At 39.1% G+C, this 22,321-nt stretch overlaps 1 protein-coding gene across 1 annotated transcript in view; it reads left to right on the top strand.

The window, feature by feature from the left end:
- The window catches only part of SUCLG2 (succinate-CoA ligase GDP-forming subunit beta), a gene marked incomplete at its 3' end in the record, with an annotated part of 131,613 nt that overhangs the window by 103,827 nt on the left and 5,465 nt on the right, over positions 1 to 22,321 (top strand). The window contains exon 10 of the mRNA XM_082004753.1: positions 20,096 to 20,216. Coding sequence (XP_081860879.1) covers positions 20,096 to 20,216 — 121 coding nt within the window. The remainder of the gene's footprint in view (positions 1 to 20,095; positions 20,217 to 22,321) is intronic.

A 22,321-nucleotide genomic window follows, 5' to 3' on the forward strand; every position in this document is an offset into this window, starting at 1 on the left:
AAAAGATTGTCGGTGCCTTCATGTGAACCATTATTAACTGGGAGCATTCACGGCTCAGCCATTAGATGGGTTTGGGGAATTCATTCATCAAATAGTAAATGTGGGGTATAAAGGAGGGTCGCAATTCACAGTGTCGGGTGTGGTAGAAGAGTTTGGACAGATACAGGTAGCACTTGCAAGGACTTGCTGGGTTTTGATTGCAAAGCCTGAAGAGTGAAGATACTATTTCAAAAGTAGCTTTGGCATTCATGCATGAATTTCATACCAAAGGGAAAGCAGCAAGCTCTCAGTGTAGAACTACTTCAGCATTTTCTGCCAGTTCCAGTGTTTTCCAGAAGTCATCATCACAGCTGCAGCCATAAGAGGAAATCGGTGATACTGGATTTGCTGAGGTCCTGGTAATCAGAGCCTAGCAGGTAATAATAGAGGCAAGCTATGAGGGTGATTAACTGGAACATAGTTGTTTTGCAGGAAGGGAAATTTTATGGGAACTTGAAGTCCAGGCCAGAAAATAACTGAGATGGTGACATTGAATGAGTGCTCATTGTAAATAAGTGTAAAAAACAATGGCCGGTTTGAGGCATAACTGTTTAGATTAAGAATCCAAATTTCCTGACAGTGATATGTCACGTCCTTGGTCTTGCCTTGGCAATTTGCACTAAAGGATGATGTTGAATAAGCCTCTTTTTGAAACACGAGTGCAGTGAACGTTCTGTACCCCAAGTAGTCTGTCCTTCAAGGAATAGAATACAGAATCAATAAACGCAGGACATGAGCAGAAGCATTACCAATTTGGATCAGAATTATCATCTCTGCTAGTTATTATATCTCTGACAGTAACCTTCAACAGATGGCTAATTAAAAGAGAAAGGCTAAAGAAACCCTATAGGAGGCAATTATGAACCAAAAATAAAAATATCTTATTCAGATTTCCTGAAATTTTTAATTTTTTTTAGATTTACTAAAACGTATTGGCTTTTCAACGATTAAATCCATATGCTTGGAGTGGTTAAATATATTTGTAAAGGTCGATCTGAGCATATAATTTCAATAGCAATGACTTATTTTAAATTTTTATATATTCTTTGTACTTCTGACAGTGGTGACTATAAAAGAACGTTCTCTTTATGTGAACAAGTAACTATATTCATTGCATAAGGATTAATGAAATACGAGTGTAGCTGTGTTGATTGTTCTGTGAAATACCACACCTGTTTACGTTTGAATCCATTGCAAAACAGTTCTGCATGAGATATTTCCTAGTCTCTGCTTTGTTGAATATTTGAAAACATATAGAAAAATGAAGAGTTCTGCACATGCGTTTAGGTGCTTTGTTATCCAAACTTGATTATTTGCACTTCGAGCAGATGTTGTTTTTTTGACAGGATGAATAAAACACTACCATGTACAATAACCTTACTGCTCTACTTGAGCAGAGGAATACATTCACAGATGAAAGAGTGCAGGAACTGGTAAATTGGATCATTTCAATATTGCACTATTATTGTTCCTTTTGATTTTTGTCGACTCTAGCCAGTTAATTTGCTTTCTTTGGACCACTGGCTGTATGACTCCTCACCTTTCTAGAGAACTTGTGCATATTTTAAATGAAACCTTGAGACATTCACTGCTAGATATCTGCCAAAATGAACACTGACCCTTTCATTCTGCATTTTGCTTTCTGAATCCAACCTGTCTTGTTCTTAATCCATGACAATGCTTTTCTTCCACATCGGGTTACTACTTTGATAATCTCTTGCAAAGGAACCTTTACAAATGCTTGTGTATTTTAATTCTAATGCATGAGTAGCCATAACTTGCTGACACAGTTCATTCTTTAATTCTGAATTCCAAAGCCTCTTGATATATTGTTAATCAAATATTTGGGGTTTGTCATCCGGCTAGTTGAGAAATCAAGAAATGGTGACTGTAAAGTATTTGAGTGTTTATGAGAGAAAGGTACCGGTTGTTTCAACAAGGACCTCTCACACTTTTCCAGTGCTTCTCATTTCTCATTTTTATCAATTTGTCTGCAGCAATGTGTTGCCTGGAGTTGCGATTGGTAATCATCGCATTTCTGAGATAGCTTTGATCATGTGCTCATAGAGGATTTTGTGAACAATCTATCTAATTCCATACGATCAGAATAATCCCAAATGAAAGGATTTGTACTGTTTACTGTGCTGTACATTTACCTTGGCTTTTTTTTACCTTACCTTGTACTTTTACATTGTACAAATTGTACCATTTACCTTGGCTTCAATTTGGTGTATTTTTTTTGAAAGTGTATATTCTCCTTTATGCAGTTTCAATAGTGTTTCACTCTTGGCTTTGGAACAAAGATGAGAGTTTGTAACTCTAAAAAGAAGAGTATTTTTCTTCATTCATACGGACAGCAATTTTCACCCTTGTTTCAGGCATTTATAGTGAGAAGGAATTATAGACAGTGGAACAGATTTAAAAGCAAAGAAATTTTTTGGGCTCCGCTTAATGAAAGTCCTTGGAGATTTAGATATGCTTCTCATTTGGATCAAAATTGTTACTGTTCATAAGTTTGCAGGGCAAAGAGATTTTCTTGATACTTTACTTTTGATACTACTTAAAATTTTCATCCAGGCTGTGTTTAATTCTGAAGAAAATCAGCATTCCAGCAAACACCAGGGAGTAGCCTGTTGTTTATTCTGTTAGGTACATTGTAGGACTTTTTGGGTGTCTTGAAGAAAGTTTTGAAACATTGCCCAGTCATTTGTGGAAAGAATTAAATTCATAGGCTCAAATCGAGGGACTAATTCAAAAGAGTTTGCCAGTCTGCAACTGGCAAAGGATTATAAATGAGTATATCTGTCAGCTGCAGATACTGAAGACAAATGACAAAGTGAAACTTTGATAATGAGTGTATTATCTGTTGTTATTCAAGAATCATTCAGTTGACTTCATGGATTATGAAGTTAAATTGTTTCCCCTAACTTCCCACTCCTCTTTCCATCACACCAAGAAAAACTAGTCTGCAATACTATACATGACTTACAGGTATCTAAAGAAAGTTACTAATTTTTAAGTTTCTGTATTAGAATTCTGGAGCAATCTTATATTAAATCTGTAAGAAATTTGGTGATTTTTTAGTTCAAGGCTTAACAATAATGAAAAAGAGCATTTAGAAGTGGATTCATGCTGCTCTAGTCTAGGTCTTGGCACGTCTTTTGTGTCTTTAATTGTTTGTGTTGTAGTTTTTTTGTTGTTTACCAGCAGAAATTTTTTGTCTCTCAAAGATGTCACTTGTGCAATATGTCTGCATATTACTTTTATTCTCTTTGAATGTAATGAGCTTGTAAAGATCTTGTAAATTTACTTTTCCCATTTAAGTGGGGGAAAAAAGCATACAAATGCTGCCATTATATTCAAAACCATATTCAAGCAGCAGATTACATTTCTAGTCTATTTTGGATTAATGTAACATTTCTACAAAGAATTTAATCTTTTAGCATGTGCAACATAGTTTGCTCTGTCTTCATATTGACTCCTAATTGTTGCATTTCAGAAGATGAAAATAAGGTTTTACAGGAAGTGTAATCACACAGTCTTTCAGATCTAAACTTCTGTTGATATGGAAAGCAAACTATTCTGGCAAATTATTTAAGTCTGTAAAATTAAATAAGCTCTAATGAATAGTTCCTATATCTGAAGTTCAGCCTTTTGTGTTTCCAAAATAAGACAGGATTTCAAGCAGTTAATTCCAATAACAACTTTTCACAGCTTAAGAGTTACCTTATTTTTACAGAATTAGTCTTAACCCATGGCCTTTAACATTTTACCCAATCATGCAGGCATTTTTCATTTAATAAGAGGGCTGGCGTCCTAGCAATGGGTATAGATAGGGAAGCCTGCAATTAACAGATAACCTGAAACAATAGTTTTAATAGCCCATGATTGAGCTTATTTAATATGTAAGGAGATTTTCTCACTTAAAAGAAAGAATAAGTGAATGTCTGTGAGATTACCAGCGTGCAGCAGGGGTATGCCATTGTCTGGACTGAAAAGAGCTGCGCATCTGTAGATAGTTGATAATTCAGATAATTATTCATTTATGTGTAACTGACTATTTCATAATAAGAGAGGGGTACAAGTTTGGATTTTTATTTTGTCTGAATTAGATAGGGAAATGATTAATTACAGAGCTGCATTCTGTGTCAAGTTGTGAATAAATATGTTTAACGTTCGTATGGTTGTTTACAAACAGGAAACCCACACTGCTTGCCAACAGTTTGATTAAAAAAAATAAAAGTCATTCAATTCATCACTAATTCTCTGTAGGGAGGATCTTTCTTTGTGTAGCTTGGCATATTGTAATTAAATTCTTTTAAAACGTTTTAATTAGGCAGAAGTAAACCAGAGTCCTTTCGTTTGCTCTTTGTAAACAGCCAAAGGTGTCACCGAGGCGAGAGCTGTTGAGAGTGCCGTGGGTATCTTGGCTTTTGAGAAGTACTCCGCTTGAGTTTCTGTGTCGGTGTCCGCACATATTGGTAGATGGCCTTATCAAATCAAACAATAAATTCAAGAAACAGTGCTTCAATTAGAGTTTGTCAGCTCTGTGTTGGTGCCCTGAAGACCAAATGTGGTGCTTTGGACTGATGTCTCACAGAAATGTATTTGTGATGTTTTTTACCCAAAAGAGAAGGGCTTTCTGGAACAGGGACTTGTTGCAAAGGTTCAATTTGTCCATCGTCTTTTTTGCAAGCACCGCTGAGAACCACCAAGTTCCCGTCCCTTTCAAAGGACGTGGATAAGGTCTTCTGAGCCTACCTCCGTGTGTCATCTCTCTGCTTCCCAGAGCTGTCATCTGTCTCTTCAGAGCCGGCAGTGGTGAGAATATAGCCACGCGTCGCTGTGCGGGTGGCTGCAAGTGCCTGCGTTCGTTTAAAGAGCTTTCCTGTGGCGGTGAATTGTAGCCCTAAAACGGCAACTGCAGTGAATTAAAAGACAATAACTTGAAGCGCACGTGGAGTTGCTTTTAGGGCCAGTATATTAGTTCAGAGTGGAACCGCTGTCATTTTGCAGCTGTTGGATTAGGTTAATTGCTGTGACAGTACAGCGTCATTACTGTTGTGGTTATTGCTCGTATTTCTCCTTTTGTATTGGCTCTTGATGGACCGGGATTTCATTGTGCCAGACAGTATATCAACACAGCGTAAAAACCAGGTCTCCAATTCAAAGAGCTGACGGTCCTAGGGTATGACTTTGAATTACAGCTAAGTCTTAGTAGATGAGAAGGCAAAGTCTCGCTCCTCTCTCCTTCCATTCATGCTTTAATTGGATTAAAGCCATTACAGGAACCTGTGCCCTGAGGTTCCAGTAGGATCCAAGATGGAAAATGGAGACCAAGAACTACAGTCACAGTGGTTTCAGGTTGCCAGGAGTCTTACCTTCGTCAGCCCGTGAGGTTTTTGGGGGTTGTGGATGTCATGACTAAAAGGTGTCAGGGGAATGGCGCGGGGAAATCTTAATGGAAAGCTTCTTTCAGACTGGAGAAAGTGCATTAAGATGACTGTTTTAAGTTTAGCTGGTGGCTGCCATCAACTGGCAGGACAGGATGTAGGCAGGAACCTGCCCTGTTTATGCTTGAAAAGAGAGGGTGGGAATGAGATTATGGTGGGTCATTAAAGGCCTTGAAAGCGAAGGCAAGGCTTTCCTGATTAATCAGCACTGCTATGGCAGACTGGCTCAGCGGGAAACACCCACTTGGAAACATTTTTATGTAATCTCTCTTTCAAATTCTCTTTAGCTACTACTGTGCTTAAGTACTTAAAAAGTAATTAACAAAAGCTACGTGCAATACATGCATTAAACTGTTTCTGCCTGCATTAATTTCCTTGCTTACAACCGTTTGTATCGTTTTCTTTTGAAATACAGACTTTGAATTTGCTTTTATTTTTACAGCTTAGCCCAGATCATGATTGGTTCTCCATGCCTGTGTGTATTTGAGAACAACTTGTGTTTCTCAGGTGATGAAATAGATTCTGCCCATGGGAAATTTTTCTTTTCCGTATCATCCAGCAGTGAAATAAGAAAAAACCTGTAATTTCACATTTATGCTGCCAAATTGTAGAATAAATAGTCTGCTTTGGATGTACTTGCTTATCTGATTTCGAGATCAGAAGGTATGAGGCAGGGCTGGAGTTACCTGTTTGCTTAGCGTTAAATGTTACCATTGAGTTTTGCACTATAGTAAGGTTCTGGAATAGTTTTTGTTTGGGGCTTGGCTCTTTATTTATATTTTTGCATTCCAACACCAAGAAACTACTGTTAAGTTGCCAGTATAATACAGTATTGATCACTGCAGAAAATCTGAATTTAGAAGCAGTCTGCTACTAAAGGCAAGTTCACAGCTTTTGGCTGCGTGATAGATGGTCAGTTTTATAACTGAATATTTTCTGTCTATTTGTTTTCATCATGCTTAGTTTCAAGTGTATGATTGCCTACATTTGAGGCTCATTCTGACATTTTTTGCAATTTAATGTGGGAGCTTTAAATCCTCGTAAGACTTTTCTAATTCTCATTGAAGTTAACAGCTATCTAGGAGAGCCATTTTTTGATACGCGTATTTTCTTTGACCGTACTGCAAAATCACTGTGAAGCAAGGGAATTCGGTTAACAGAGACACCTCCAAGTCCATGTGTTGCTCTGTACAGAACTGAGTTGAGATGTAAGAAGCAGGCTGTGATTTACATGGATCTCCTGTTAATTTTAATGTGTGTGACTCTCTATGGCTGCCTTGAGCATCTCAACCTTGATTAATCTAAAGTTAAGTTCCTTTATGCTGGCTTATCTGTGATTGTTTTATGCTCACTCCATCTGTTTCTTAATGTAGCTCTATAACTTCTTTCACAGTTCAGATTTGCTGATTATATCACTTTGGGGTTGTGGTTAAAACATTCGGCTCTGGTTTTATTGCAAGATATTTCGACAAATTTGTGAAAAGTGGCTGGTAGATTATTATCGAATAATGATTTCTCTGAAGGTGATTCCGTTTTCTAATGCAGAAAACAGGTGAAAAAAAGTTTACTGAAAATGAAGATGGTAGGTTAAAATATTAGGAGGAGTAAACTGACATCACTGGTTTGTACTTGTCAAAGACTCAGGCCAGATTCTCCCCCCCACCCCTTGTTGTAAGGAGAAAATGTTAAGTTGCGTTTTATAATTTTGCAAGTAGCAAGACAATCCAAAAAGTATGTAGAACCACTTTTTCAATTCCTGAGTCATCCCATTTTGCAATAATGCAGTTCTTAGCTTAGCATGCTATTTGTGGGGATGTTATTACTGGCCATTAATTTTTAAACTGTCACTTTTTTTTACTTTAAATTACTTTATATAAACCTTGCAGAAGATAAAGATGATTATCTATCTTTCAGCAGTCCTGTTCTGAGCTGAATGTCTCTAATATATAATGCCAGAGCAGCCAGTCTTTGGAAGAGACATTTCTGGAACAAAAATTCTCACTACCTTTTAGGTGGTAGCAAGTCCTGATGGTCAGACTGGGAAGGAGTCTGAGCTGATGAGTAGTAATCTGCCCCACATCTCCTTCTGCTGGTCAGGAGGTGTTGCAGGCTGAGTTTAGCAAGGTGGGAGGAAAATGTCCAAATTCTATTTATGCTGTCTTCCATCTAGGACATGCTACGTCCCAGGGAACTAGCTCCCCTCCCTCTGCTTGAGCACTGGTTGCTTAATGAAGCAAGAGGAAGAGGGCATACGTAAGCTATTCTTAAACTTGTTCCCCATGTGGACAAACTCATAGGTATGAATTTCAGTTCCTGTCTTCTGAGTGGACTCCTATCCTTGAAAGGATAGGAAAGAGCAAGGAATTAATAGTATTAAAATGAGAAGTAATCAAAATCACCCATTCCTATCACTTGTCTGGTGCCACATACTCGGACGATACTAAGTGGTAAGTGCTGAGATGAGACAGTATTGTAATCATTGAAACCGATAAAGGAGCGTATGACTCAAGCATTAACTGTTTTGTGGTTTAATTTGGACAGGGGGGTGCATAGGTGTAATAAAGAAATTATGGATATACATTTTGTTTTAATGGAAGACCATAACTGCATTGAGTAAGGTTTGGATCTGTCTTGATCTGATCTTTTTTCTCCAGCAGTAGCCAAAAACAGTTTCCTAGAGAAGAGCACAAGAAGAGGACAAGTGTGTGAGGGTACTTTCCTGATCTATTCCCCCTGCTTTCTAACGGTCTTTGATATTCTTGTATTTACAAGTCTTTGATGACTTTCCTTCCATGAATTTCTTACTGTATAGTCTCAATTCATGTAAGCTTTTGACATAAACAATATCCTCTGGCGATGGTTTTCACACAATAACTACATGCTGTATTTAAAAACAACAGTACAAGGACCCCTTTTGTATTTTCACCATCTCTGGCATTACAAGAACAAAGGCCTAAGAAATAAAATTACCCAGAGGCAGGTATAAAAATGGTTGCACCCTGTTCCTTTTTTCTCTGCTACTTGCAGTCTTTGCTATATATCCTCCTTCAGCTTTCTTTTCTAAGACGGAAAGTCCTAGTTTATTTAGTCTTTCTGTACACAAAGCTTGTTCGGTAACTTTTTCACTCTTCTTCGGACCTTTCTCAGTTTTACTATTTATATTTTGATTTACGTACATGTTAATAGCTGATTTTTATGTGGTAGTAATTCGGAACCAAATTAGCACTGTAATTCATGTTTTTGATGACTACAATGTTACCATAAAAGACCAGGTTTTAATTATTTGGAGATTTCAGATGTGTATATGCAGTTCAGTACCCATGACAGTGCATTTTTATACTTTAATTAAGCCTCTTGAAGTGCAGAATTTCTTTTAAAAAGTTTCCATTGTCTCACTAAGAAAAGCAGTATGACCTAGATAGGAGCTTCTGTAGCATTTTATTCTCTTCCGCGTGGGGAATACATGTCAGAGATATTTCTCAGGTGACAAAACAGGAAGATACCAAGTCTCTCTAGAGCAGAAAGATAACTGTTCTTCATCTCTTTTCTCCCTTGTGATGGGTACAATCACTTAGTATTTTGATACTCTAGATAAATTGAGTCTTTGTATTTCTAAGGCTATTCCTGAAGAGGGAATAAAGATAGGTTTTGATGACTGTTGGTTTCAGGAAATAAATCCCTTGCCATGATGGCTTGAAAAGTGGTACTTGGGTCTCTACCTTACCCAAAACAAGGTGTAAAGCAAAACACGTAATGATGGGGAAGAGAAATCGCAGATGACTGTGGTGCTGTGAAGTCTTGTGGTGTCAATCTTTCAACATGTGGAGTCTTTCTTAAGATTCCAGCTCCTGGATTCCTGTGCCTTCTATAAACAGAAGATGAAATCTTCATGTAAAGTGAGTTCCCATCTTTCAGTACAGGGAGAAAATCAAAGTCTGTTTTAAAGATTAAGAATTTTTTTCTTCTTTTCTCCTGAGCAGAAATGCAAAGTCGTGATGATTGACTTGCCCTTTCTTTTTTTGGTCTTCCTGGGAATTAGCAATATTCATCAGACTCTTTGGTTGCTAACTTTGTATACGTGGCTGTTCCTTTAGGACCTCATTTTTCTGTCTGTGGAAACTTTCTGATGCTTCATTTGCAAATCATTTTCAAGGTTATGTTACTCTTTTTGACTCCTGTTTTTGTTTTGGAGCTTTTTTTGTTCATAATTTTGTTCATCAAGCATGCTCACAAAAAGACCTTTTAATTTTGTACTTGAGATTTTTCTGGGCACAATTCTTACTGTACAGACTGGGAGGTCTAAAAATTGCCAGACCTAGAACAGACCTGACAAAACTTGTTTTGCATTAGTTATTACTTTGAAAGTAGCCATTGCCAAATACTTTAGAGAAAGGTGTAGTAATGTTGCCATGATCAAATATCATTTCAGTATCTTGTGGGACAAATTAGTTTTTACTGTTCCCAGATAGTGGATGATGGGTGTTTGAGAGCACAAGAATGAGATTTTGATACCTGGTAGACCTGTGGGTATTCTCATCGACCATAGATGTGCCTTCTTTCAGAGAGTGGCTGTATTCACACAAATCTTGCTGTTTCCCCAGACCACTCCAGTCAGATAGGCTGCTTTGATAGGATCCCATGTGCATCTTGGAGAGTATGTAGGTATCATGTATGAAGGGACTCCACAAACAAATAAAAAAATTAATGTTTTAAAATAGTTTTAAAGTGACATGGTGGAATGTTGTGCTTTGTTTGGAGATTTCACTGGTGGTCCTCAAACATTATTCACATCAAGATTTCAGATCTTAGTGTGGGGTTTTTTTGTTTTGTGTTTTTCCCTGAATTATGAAGTAACTCTCTGTTTACAGTAAGGCACATTCTGGCTGGACTTATGTCAAGCTCAACAGCCAACAGGTAGAGAGAAAGCACTCCTTAAGATGTATCCAAATTTATAATAAATACATTTTTACCTGTTTTTTTTAAATAAATACAAAGATATGAACTTGTCATCAAATCAACAGTTCTATTTAGTCAGGCCTTTTGTGGATGTTTGTGATTGTATCATTTAACAGTATCGGGTTTGGTAATTTGCCAAGTGTCTGTAACACACTGCAATGCACTGACCAGTATAACTTATTATTTGAACAATCTGACAGCAACCCGTGCTGTGGATTGTCTACTGCCGCAGTTCCACTTTGATCATATATCCATGTTCTCCACGTGCTCCCTTTTTTGAGGAATATTGCATTTTGAGTTTGAATGATTTAAAATCATTTAGCCTTTTGCCTTTTAACACAGCATAAAGCATGATGAAACTGTACACAGATGCACCCCAGGGCATAGCATGCTGCTGAACTAACAGGAACACATGCTACCTGTTGTATCACATTGCTTAAATGATGATCACATTGCTTATTTTTCAGAAAGCTGATTATTGTTTAGCACAAATCTCATTTCAACTTCAGAGACTACAGATGTTAGAGAAACCGTACTGTGTGCCTTTGAGAAATTAATCTGAAGTGCAGAGGCAAAATTCAGCAAATATTGGATCAATTTTAATGGACTTTTTGCAGTTGTGGAAGAAGTACTTGCAGTCATGCTACTGTGTAAACTACCTTGGATGAGTGGATTTGGAGGGGATCTATAAGTTATGCTAATATGGATCAGTCAAATAGCATGAATTACCCAAGTACTTCATGACCAGTGCTTACCAAATACACCTACAAGAGTGGTGGCATGGGTGCATCTTGTTTTTGCTAGAATAAAATGCCCCAAATCAGACCTAGACATACAGCTACCTTTGGTTCTGGATGCACAAAGAGGAAATAAAAAGAAATCTGAAATATTGTACCCTATCTGACACAGAAGAACTGATTATGTGTGTTCTCTCGCTCTTGCAATACGTGGTTGCATGGGTAGTCATCATCCTTTAATTTTATATTGATCTGTGTTCTGATCTGCTCATCTAGGGTCTTGATCTCCTTGAAGCTCAGGTATTTAAAGGATAGTCAGAACCATGATCTGCTAGAAAAGTTATCCTCACACATTGGCACCAAAAGTGCAATTGTTCTGGCAAGTACCAGCTGCATTTTGACCCAAAATAATACTAAAAGCTCTTGTCCTGGTTCTCAAATATTCTTTAGAATACTACTTTGTGGTCTCAACATTTTTCTTTCCCTCTCTTTCCTTATTCTTATCCCTTATTAACATAAATAAGGATTACATTAGGAGGTGGTTGTGCTTCCTATCCGTGAAAGAACATGCCTGCATGGTTGCAGGCGCTCACTTGCCTGCTCTGCCTCTATTCTGAAGTAGGATTAATTAGCTCGCACTGTGGACTGTATTAGCGCGGTGTATGTGGTTTCTGGACAGGAGCTGACTGATGTCTTGCCAGGCGGTAGCACAGGCATAGAAAGCACGTGACGGTTTGCATCTTCATAAACACATCTGAAGTGTGATCACATAACCAAGGGCTCCATGGGAACGACGGCATTATTGTGATGAATGTGTTTGTGCCGGGGCTCAGGCTGTGCAGGGTGCGTGTCCTGCAGATGAGGAAATGGTCCCAAAACCTGCTTGATTTGAGACTTGCCTCACTGAAAAGTAATATTGAAATGAAGGTTCCCAAGGTCACGTTGCTGCCTGCCATGATATTTTGGAATCAAAGGAGGCTGTGTGCCTAGAACTGGAATATTTCCGTTCCCAGAACACAGGCTCCTCGCAGCTGGGGGAAGGATGGTCTCCAGGGACTATTTCAAATACCATACTGGGGTGCATAATCTGCCGGTCCTCATTTCATCTCATACCATTAAATTAAATGAGCTCTGATCCCTTAATTTTTTTCTCGTGTCAGGGTCACAGAGGAGTAAGACAAAATCCCAGGACAGCGGTGTTCCTGGTGGTCCATCCCGAGGGCGGCTTTGGTGTCGGAGGGCACCATCGCTCTCCCTGCTACAGAGCCCAGCTTACCCGCATGCTTTTCATCCCGTCAAAGGGATGCAACCGGGATCTGGTCGATCAGCGGAGGGTTGTTGCATTTTCAAACCTCCAAAAGCCAATAAAATCGTATCCTTTTCGAGCTCCTGAATTTGCTGTAAGCAGGGAAGACTAAGACCGTAGGCTGACTGTTTTGGCACATCAGAAACAGGAGCCACAAAGTTTTGATTTTGCACACGTGGAGTTCGGGACGCTCGGCGTGGCACCAAAGGAGTCGCGTTGCTAAAAGGACTTTGTCCAGCTACTGCCATCTCACTAGCCCTTTACCAAGGGCTTAACGTACAACAGCCGGACGTAGCAGAAACAGGGCGTTCGCTCTTGGTGTGACTTGGCGTTCCTCAGGAACCTCTTGAACACAGGCCAAAAAGTGGCATTGGAAAAAATACTTAATCTGCTTTTCCTACCTGTCAGTCAGTCTCCCCTCACCCCCCTCCCCGACAGAAAAATCTGAATTCTGTTTTGGGGATTCATCAGAGTTCCTCTCCTGCAGTGGTATAAGGGTGCATTACTAGTGAATTTTAAACCTTGACCTATTTTAAAATAGTGAAAAACATTCAAAATTGCGTTGTATCGGTATTTCTTCACCTGACAGCAAGCTTTCTTGCTTTGCTTTTTGTTGATTCAAGAAAATTTATCACCCTTAGACATCCAAAATTCCATCCCAAGGAGGCAAAATAATATTTTGCATTATTTTTATAAAGTAAAATGAGACAGCTTGGCTTTAAGTAGAAAAAAAAGCCCTGCTCTTCTGTCCAGGGGGATTTTTATATTCCTTTTCCACGTTGAATTGCACTGTCCTCTAGTGGATTTTTTAGGCAATTGTTTTTGTGTTTGTAAGTTTTTCATACTGCTCTGATACAGTAGGTTTAATCTTTATTTTCACATGAACCATAAATGTTGTCTGATATAAAAAACTAGAGGATTAGAGTAATATTGCAAACCTGGATAAGAAAAAGTTGCATTTGACCTGCTGTCCAAGTTATAATAATATAGAGACATTTAAAAAAGTTTCTATCAGACTTACCAGTTGGAGCAGAAAGATGCAAGTGTATGGCATCTGTGTTTTATTACATTTTTATTACATTGTATTGAGAGTTGAAGATAATCTGCTTCTTTCACATTGAAACAAATTTTGTAAACTGTGGATGAATGAATGAATAATAAGGAAGAATGGAATAATAAAATTAAGTGCACCTTATTAGATTCAAAGTGAAGAGTATTGCTACCTACCTCTTAAAAGGCATAAATCTTTGTCTGGGACACATGAAGATTTGACTTGTAATCCAGGTAAACTCAACCATCTCCAAAGGTTTTGGAAAATGTCGTCACCTCACTGCTGTAGTGTCTGTGTCTCCAAAACAGGTAACCAGGAGACTCACTTTCTCCTTGTCATGCTGAAGGTTTCTTTCTTAATAAAAGCAACGTGTAGCCGCTAAGAAGTTGAATGAAAGCATGTTCCTTGCTTACCTGTAGCTAATTAAATACGTATTCCTGGGATTCCCTAATCCTGGCAAAGTTGTGTTCATGTAAGCATGTCTTACCTTGCACGTCTCTAAACTGGAGCAGTTCTTGATGTTTTGCTATTGGTGAGGGTTCCCACAATTTTCCAGCTCTGTGAGAAAGCTCTTGCCTATCACTGTTACGAAGACCGATGGGTCTTTGCCGAGGCCAAACTGCAACCTGGATATCTGATTTTAGGAGTGCTGAGTTCCCTTCTCTTTAGCAGGGATTCTCTGGGAGTTGAGGTGCTAAGCATCTCTGAAAATCAGATTGGGAATATAAAACTCTTAAGTGACAGTGCTTGTCAGGCTCGTGTGTTTGCAGTTCTGGACGTTTGGATCCAGCTGGAGGTTACAGCCCCTTTACTTTCCCTCCATGATCTGGGAATACAGCTGCATCTTCAGAGCCTGTGTCCCAGCATCCTGCAGTGTGAGCTTCCCCACATTCTTTGATACATCTGAGCGATTCGAGATATCGTCCTTCCACTGCTCTTCATTCTGTTGATGGAAGAAGGGAAGAAACAAATGCCTGGCAGTATGCTGCTGGTTTGATTTTCTTATTTATTTTCTGGCAACTTAATGATTTAGTTTGGTAAAAGAATGTGGTTTTGACACAAAATTAGACCCTAGAAGGATTAGGAGACATGATACATGTTTTAAACTCAAAAAAAAAAAAAAAAAAAAAGCCTCCAGGCAGTAAAATGTTTGCCAGTTGTACCATACAAATCCACCGTCTTCCATGTAGATGTGACCTGTGGCACGCTGGAGAAGAAAACTTGGTAACTACAGTCTGCTTCATACTGTCAGGGTACACTTTTAGCTGATAAAAGAGTTAGGAGTGGTCAATAAATGAATTTAGTTAGCTTGAAATGTAAAGGTGTTTTTTTCAGATTTCAGTCAAAGCAAACTGTAAGCAAGTTGCTTGCTAGTGTAGCTTTTGCTGCAGATGTGGTTTTACTGACGGTTGCTGAATAGCTCGTTTTCAACTTAAATAAATGGATTGAGCTTCAGAGCAACAATTTACAGCAAGGTCAGAGATTATATTGGTGATTTTACAGTAATATTTATACTTCACTATGTGAGTGTTCATGCATCTGCATGTGCATATAAGGGAAAAGATGCATACAAAGTCACAAGGCATACATCTGACACTGCTAATAGTTGAAAAACTGTTGCAGGTCTTTGCTGCTGTCATCAGATGAGATCATGTGGGGTTTTTTTTGAAAGAGCTTCTCATAAAAGTACAGTAGCAGAAACTTTGATTTGAGCAGAAAATCTGAATGTTGGAATAGTTACATTTTTGAGCTATCTTTATGTCAGCCATCCTGAAATATTTTGTTAAAACACTTATTTTAAGACATGTATTCTTAAAAAAACTATCTTACGTTCAGTATATATTTTGAGTAGTACTCAGACATGATCTGTGTGGTAAAATCATGGTCTTGTTGATTTGGGGTTTGATTTTTTTAATAGATCGTTCTCTAGTTACGTTTCTGGCCTCGCATTTTTGTACATAACTAATATTAATTCTGATGCTGGAAGACAGTAGCTAAGGAAGTGGTTTTACAATTGGCTTACTGGTTCCCCCCATCCCAGGGGCTCTTCCTCGCGTCAGGGCCGGTGTTCGTGCGTCTGCAGGGTCCGTCGGATCCCGGAGCTGCTTCGGCATCCGCGTGTCTCCGGCGCTAATCCGAGCCCAGGAGAAGGGTGTTTGTGTGCAGGAGGAGGCAGCAGGAGAGCAAGGCAGCTTCGTCGGTGTTTGCCCCTACTTAGATCATCTTCAAATGATTATGAAACCTCAGCCTAAAGTTACTTTGCATTCACATTTGGATTTCTGTTGTTACGTGAGATTCAGAGCTTTACCTTGTATGAAGTGTCCGCTCTTGCTCCGTGCGCCAGCACATGGTTATCCTAAGCCTGTTGTAGTCGTTCTGTGGCAATAACAACTGTGGAAAACGAAAGAGAAATAACAACTTGCAAGTGTCAAGTTTTTGTCCCCTCTCTGTGTACAGGATTTGTGGTGTTAGTGCGGACTCTGAAGGATGTTGAGCAGACTGGAATGCAGCAGCTGCAGACAACGGGACGTCCTGTGTATGGATTTATAAACGGGCTGTGGGAAGGGCAGAATGCTTTGTGGGTGCTGCCTGGGTCCATCCTTAGGCGTATGATGATCAGGTGTCAGTGTGCATTTTGTTAAGGCTAAGAACATTTTAGAGGGGAAAAAAGAGAAAAAGAAAATGTAGTAAATGCACACACACTTGCACACACACTATATGTATTTTTTTAAAGTGCAGGCAGGCATGCTAAAGCTGCTTTGCATAAAATACCCTTAGTTGCGTGGAGCCTGGCAACCTTGTGGATTGTGTCGGTGATCCAACACCGTTCTAACGGTGATCTCCTAGCACCGTTACCTCAGTTAGTATACGGTCACATTTATTCAGGGTGGGGGTTTTTTGGTGCCAAACATTCAAAGCAGAATTGCAGGCTTTGTCAAGGCTCACTTTAAGAAGTCGTCACTGTAAATTAAAACTGTTAGTTTTATTAATAAAGCAGCATAGATTTTATATAGATATAGCTATACGTAAATACACCTGATTTCTTATATAAAGAGAGAAGAGGCTATCTGTGTGTCTGCATATGTGTTCATTTAGGAGCTGTGGGATTAATGGGTATTTGAAGCATTTGCAAAGATTCAACCCCATATCCAGCATGAAGACAGTGATAGTGCAGCACTCCGTTTCTGTCCCTTCTGCTCCCCAGCATCGGTGCTTAGGCCTGGCAGACCGCGGGTTGTTGCCACCACCGATGGCGATGCCTTCGTGCTATTGGGGGTTCCCCCGTTTCTCCAGAGGAGTCCGTAATCAGTTGCGGGTACGTTTGCTGGTGATTCCTCATCTGTCAGTTGTTTTGGTGGATGGGAAGAGCCTAACCTGTGGATATACTGCTATCTTCAGTGTCTTTAATAATGTTGCTGAAATACAAAGTAATTTTATAAGGCATGCTGTTGAGTAAAAATGGTAATTTTAATAATAATGCTATCAAGTAACCTATCTTGTATGTAGGCAGTTTGCCCTCTTCTTATGTCTAATGTTCCATATGTGTTAGATGCTGAGCATGTTAATATGTAGTGGTTCTGTTATACAATGGGAGGTTTATCTCTTTTTATAGACTTAAATAATACAGAGATTGTGCGTTCTCTGTGCACATGAGATACTGAAAACCTTTTCATCCATCTACTGGGCCTGAATGTTTAAGTTCTTTCAGCTGGAAATGCAAGATCTAGTCAGGCTACAGAAGCATATATAAACAATGTTCACAAATTTCAGCAGACTTAAAGTGAATCTCAGCATCATTTGGACTGATCTTTTGGCTTATTTGGAAGATTACAATAAAACCCAAGATTGAATTCTCTACCTGATTCAGTTGCTTATTGATTGAATCCTTTTAGACTCCTCTCTAATTTAACAGTGTATTTTTATTAAAGCCAAGCATACAAACATCAATTATCCAAGCTGCATCTAATTTCCTTCAACATTATTTTTTTTCCTTTTTCTGCCAATGGATTAGAAGTCCTGATTAGAATTCAGCTTGAAAGCTGAAAAGCAGATCCTTAAATGAGAATGTCTGCATTAGGAATTAAAATATCTGTACCGAACATAAAATCCTCCTCTTTATCTCTAATAATGTAAATACCCTTGGTTAAGTTGATCTGTCACATGCCTGGTGCAACGTCCCTGAATTAGGAGGATGTTATTAGAAAGGGCAGAACACTCTCTGTGTTTGTCCTGCTGATAGAATACATCACTAGTATATTTTAACATCACAGTGCTTTGCATAGATAACTGCTTACCATAAGGGTTACTGTGATAAGAGTTTGAAGGGCTCTATTTTTACTTTAAGTGTTTTTACCTCCTAACACCAAGAGTGTTTACCTGTGCACAAGCAGCAAGGAGCAAGATATAGAAGGAGCCTTCAAAGGTTTTACTGTTGGTAGCATCTACAGAGTTAAAGATTTTTGTAACAACGCAAAGGTGAAATAAATAATTGCAATGGCATCACCAACTTAATATCCAGAAAAACCTAGACTGGTAAAAGCATACATCTAGCATGTCATCAGAGTGTTGGTCCATTGTCTAAAGTGTAAGAAAGAGTTAGGAAATGAATTAAATTGTATGTCTTGATTCGACTGGATTATTAATTTCCTTCTGGTATACCTAGTGTGCTCTGCCTGTGGTGAGGAAGCCATATCATAAGCCATACGCAGGCTGTATGAACTGGAGTAACTGGTGTCTTGTGTGCTGAACCATGGTACCTGATTTCAGAGGGAGAAATTTGGATATTGGGTTTTTTAAAGGGAGGTTTTTATTAATTTTTGCTTTATTTATATATCAGTAGAGACATTCTGTGCTTTGAAAATGCGCACAAGAATTCTGTTTATATATCGGGACACTCAGCAGAATGAGCAAATCTTAACTGGATGATTCCGCTGCAGATAGTAAGAGGAGACAAGGGGCAGGTGCAGGCAGCTTCCTAGCACATCAGCACTGCGAAAGCAGGTGAAAGAGTTGGTGTCTAACAAGCTTGAGAGGAGAAAATGGGGCCATGTCCTGTATGGTCGGATGGGAACTGTTCTGGCCACTTTGGGGTGGCATCACGAGAAGTCTTGGAGCTGGGAGCAGCAGCAGGTGATGAGAGAGGTGTCAAGGAGGTAGTCCCATTGCTATCGCTGTTTTCTGACTGTTCTGCTAGTACTGAAGTTCTATACTGCGATGTAAATGCAGCATATGTTTACAGTAGGGGATGCTTTTGCAGTCTAGGGTACTGGTGAGCTGCTTTCATGTGAGAAGCAAAGTATGTGTTGAGATTGTTTTCTTTTTATTGCTGCGTTGCGGATGGTAGTATTACTAACAGTGGTGAGCTTCCAATCTGTGTGTGTGACTGCACATCACCGGAGTTAATTGTCACATTTTGCCTGCAGAGAAATATTAAACCTGATTGTGCAGAGCTATAAACGTGCGTGACTGCAGGGTATTTTCTTGGTGCTGGTATAAGTCTGGGTACCTGGAGGTGGCCAAAGTGAATCTGTTCATCTTGGGTAATGACTTAAGCATAATTGTGGCTGACATCATGCACAAGTGAAATCCAGTGATATTTCATTCCTTCAAGCCTAATCCCCTCTATCTTGCCTTCTTTTGAGTCAACATGATTCTGGCAAAGCTTGTTTGTGACACCCAGTGAAGCTTATTGTAGAGTACCCCAAATGTTGTGGATTAGCCCCACTATGGAATGAGAAACAGCATAGCTGCATCTGTATGGGGTCCTCCTTGTCTTAATAAGCCATGGTGGGAAGCTTGGTGTATGAACTTGGGTTCGATATTATACTACCTTGCCAAGTGGAGGGAAACCATATTAATTTCCTTTATGTATTAATGTCTTCTATGTTGTGAAGGGTAATTTAATTGTGAATTAGGCACAGGAATTTCAGTTTCCAGAAACTGATGAATAACAGGTTTTCGAGGTTATCAGTTAATCTGTTGTAATGAATGCTCTTCATTACATGCCTCTCCTTGTTAATTAGAAGGGCTTTTTACTCCTCTTTATCAAGTTGGGGCAAGTATATTACCTTTTCCTCTGTACTGCTTATGATAAAGTGCATGTCCGGATTGTTTTTTCAAGTGTTCGTGTGAGTATCTCATTGCATGTGCATATGTACATTTATACACTGTGTTTTCTGAACTCCAACCTCTGATGATTTTATTCAATAAATTTTTTAAAAAATCAACATATAGATTGTTTAATCTCTTTTTTATTTATACTTATCAGGAGAAATTCCCCTTTGCTGTGTAATAAGTTTTTAATGACATTAATTGCGATGCCAGTTTAGACCAAGGCAATTAATGGCAGCTGCAGACTAACAAAAACAATAGGCTCAGAATCAAGTTCTCCGAGTACAGAGGTGAAGCTTGTACCTTCCATAAATGAGAACCTGCCTGACAGAAGGGAATTTGTACCCTGGTTTGGATCTTTCACCTGTGTTTATTTAGAAAACAAAGCCAAAACAAAACACAAAAAACCCTACCTGTTTCCTCTTCCATTTCTTTCCTACAGGTTGAAGCAATACTTGTAAACATTTTTGGTGGCATCGTGAACTGTGCCATTATAGCCAATGGTATTACCAAAGCCTGCCGAGAGCTTGAGCTGAAAGTGCCGCTGGTGGTCAGACTGGAAGGTGAGTGCTGATGGTTCAGGCAAAAATTGTCCCTCGGGTGCACAGTAATCCACTTCGGCTTTCTTCGATCTCTAAGCGCTGACAGATTAGTCCCACACAATAAGAATATGTCAAATTCTTCATCCGTAGCATGACTTGAAGTCAATAAACTCTTTCCTTACGTATTTCTGTACCCCACGTCCCTGGTGGTACTTGAAGCAATGAAATTTTGCAATGAAAGCATTATGGCTTTGCTTGTAAGATTTGCAATGCAAATAGAAATGATTTTTATGCAAGTTTCTGTTTACTGGAAGGTATTTCTCTTTCAAATGATTTTTTTTTCTTTACTGAATGCAATTCCATTATTGCTAAACCTGCAGCAACATACAGTTTTCTTAAATTTACTCCAATATCATAATTAAAAGAAAGATGTTAAAAACAATGTGAGAGAGAGATTACTATAACATGTTCTTCTGCCCAAATATCCAGCCCAGGTAAAATCCATTAAAAAACAGAAGATTTGGCAATGTAAGGAAATTTGGGTTTTTTAAGTACATCCAGCATTGCTCAATCGGAAACAAAACAGAGAGGTGAGGAAGAGCACCACTCCTTAGCAGTTACTGGCTTTAATATGATGGCAGTGTGTATGGAGTTCTTCTGTCAGCTCTGAAGAAGGAAGGGAGATTCTTCTTTTGCCATTGAATGAAAAAGTGCTTTTGTTGAAATCAGCACAACTCTGGTAAACTTAAAACATTTCTTTTTTCTTAAGTAGGTTTGGAAAATAGAGGTTTTTCTGGTTTGTTTTGATGTTCCTCAAAAACATCAATATTCCTTTTTGGGTGTGTGCAAAGAGCATAAAATGTCCTATTGCTCAGCATTGGTGGTGAAAGGAAGAAATGCATCTTTTTGTGTACCTGAGATACAAAACAAGGAGGTGTTTTTTTAGTACTATGATAGAGGAAGGAGAGGAAAAAAGTTCCAAATACACCAGACTTTTTCCTTTTCAAGAAATAAAGTCACCGGGAGTCTTGAAGATGCAGATTACTCATGAAGCCCTTTGATTAGGGGGATGCTTGTTTTGCCTTTCATCGGAAAGTAGGGTTTTCCTATCATGCGACGTTACACGTGATACGTAGTTCACATCAGGGGAGACCACAGCCTGTGACGTGCAATTTTGTCCTGTAAAAGTGCTGCTGTGCATTTCACTGCAGGGTTCAAACGCTTAAAAAAGTGCATTCGTGGTTTAACATGGGTGGACTTTTGCTGTGGCAAGTGCAGGAAAATATAAATACTCTAAAATGGGTTTTAGAAACAAATTGTGAAAATTTTCTTTAAACACCTTAAGAGACTAAGTAGATAGTTTAATATGGATGAAGGAGAGACTGATGAATGTTGGTTAGAAACAGGAAAGTTTCATAATATAAAATCTCATTGTTTAGCAGCTCTAGGCAATGTTTAGCTTTTTGTCAGAGCAAAAAAAGCTTTTCCTGTCTGTCATAGCTGGGAAAAAGTTTATCTGCCAGATCTGCAAGACCTCTCATCTAATGTAGCTCTTACTTTTTAAGTGAAGGTATTGGAAAAAACATTAGTTTTCCTTATGAACAAGGTAATTGCAAGTTGTTTCTATTGCAATATTTGAAACCGGTATGAGAGAAGCAAGAAAATCAACTTGCTTGTTTTAAACTGCAGTCTGCTTAGGTCTGCCACTGTGTTTGCTTGACCTTTCTCCAGTACTTTCAACACTTCCGTGGTCGTACGCAAGTAAGGGTGAATTTTTTTTGTAACGTGACTTCTGGGACATTGCAAGAGGCAAAGCAGTCGCTGGGCTGAATGAGGAGAGGCCCGGCGCTACTGCACGGCGGAGTGTGTCTGGAAGACGTGGAGGGTGTCTGGAAGAGGTGGTGTGGAGCAGGGGTGCTTCTGCCTGGGGGTTGCACAAAGCGCTGCAGAGGTGGCCGCATGGTGCCTCGCTCCTGTGCCTGCAGCCTTTGAGAGTCGTGTGCTGCTTCATCCACGGAGGCTGAAGCTGAATCTGCGGGACATTGAACACAGATTTTACTGCAAAGATCTTTTATCCATCATCTTCCTGTGATTCCTCGCTCTTTATTAGGTTTGTAATAATGCTT

Source organism: Phaethon aethereus (genome assembly GCF_964289735.1).
Source record: "Phaethon aethereus genome assembly, chromosome: 11".
Lineage (NCBI taxonomy): Eukaryota > Metazoa > Chordata > Aves > Phaethontiformes > Phaethontidae > Phaethon > Phaethon aethereus.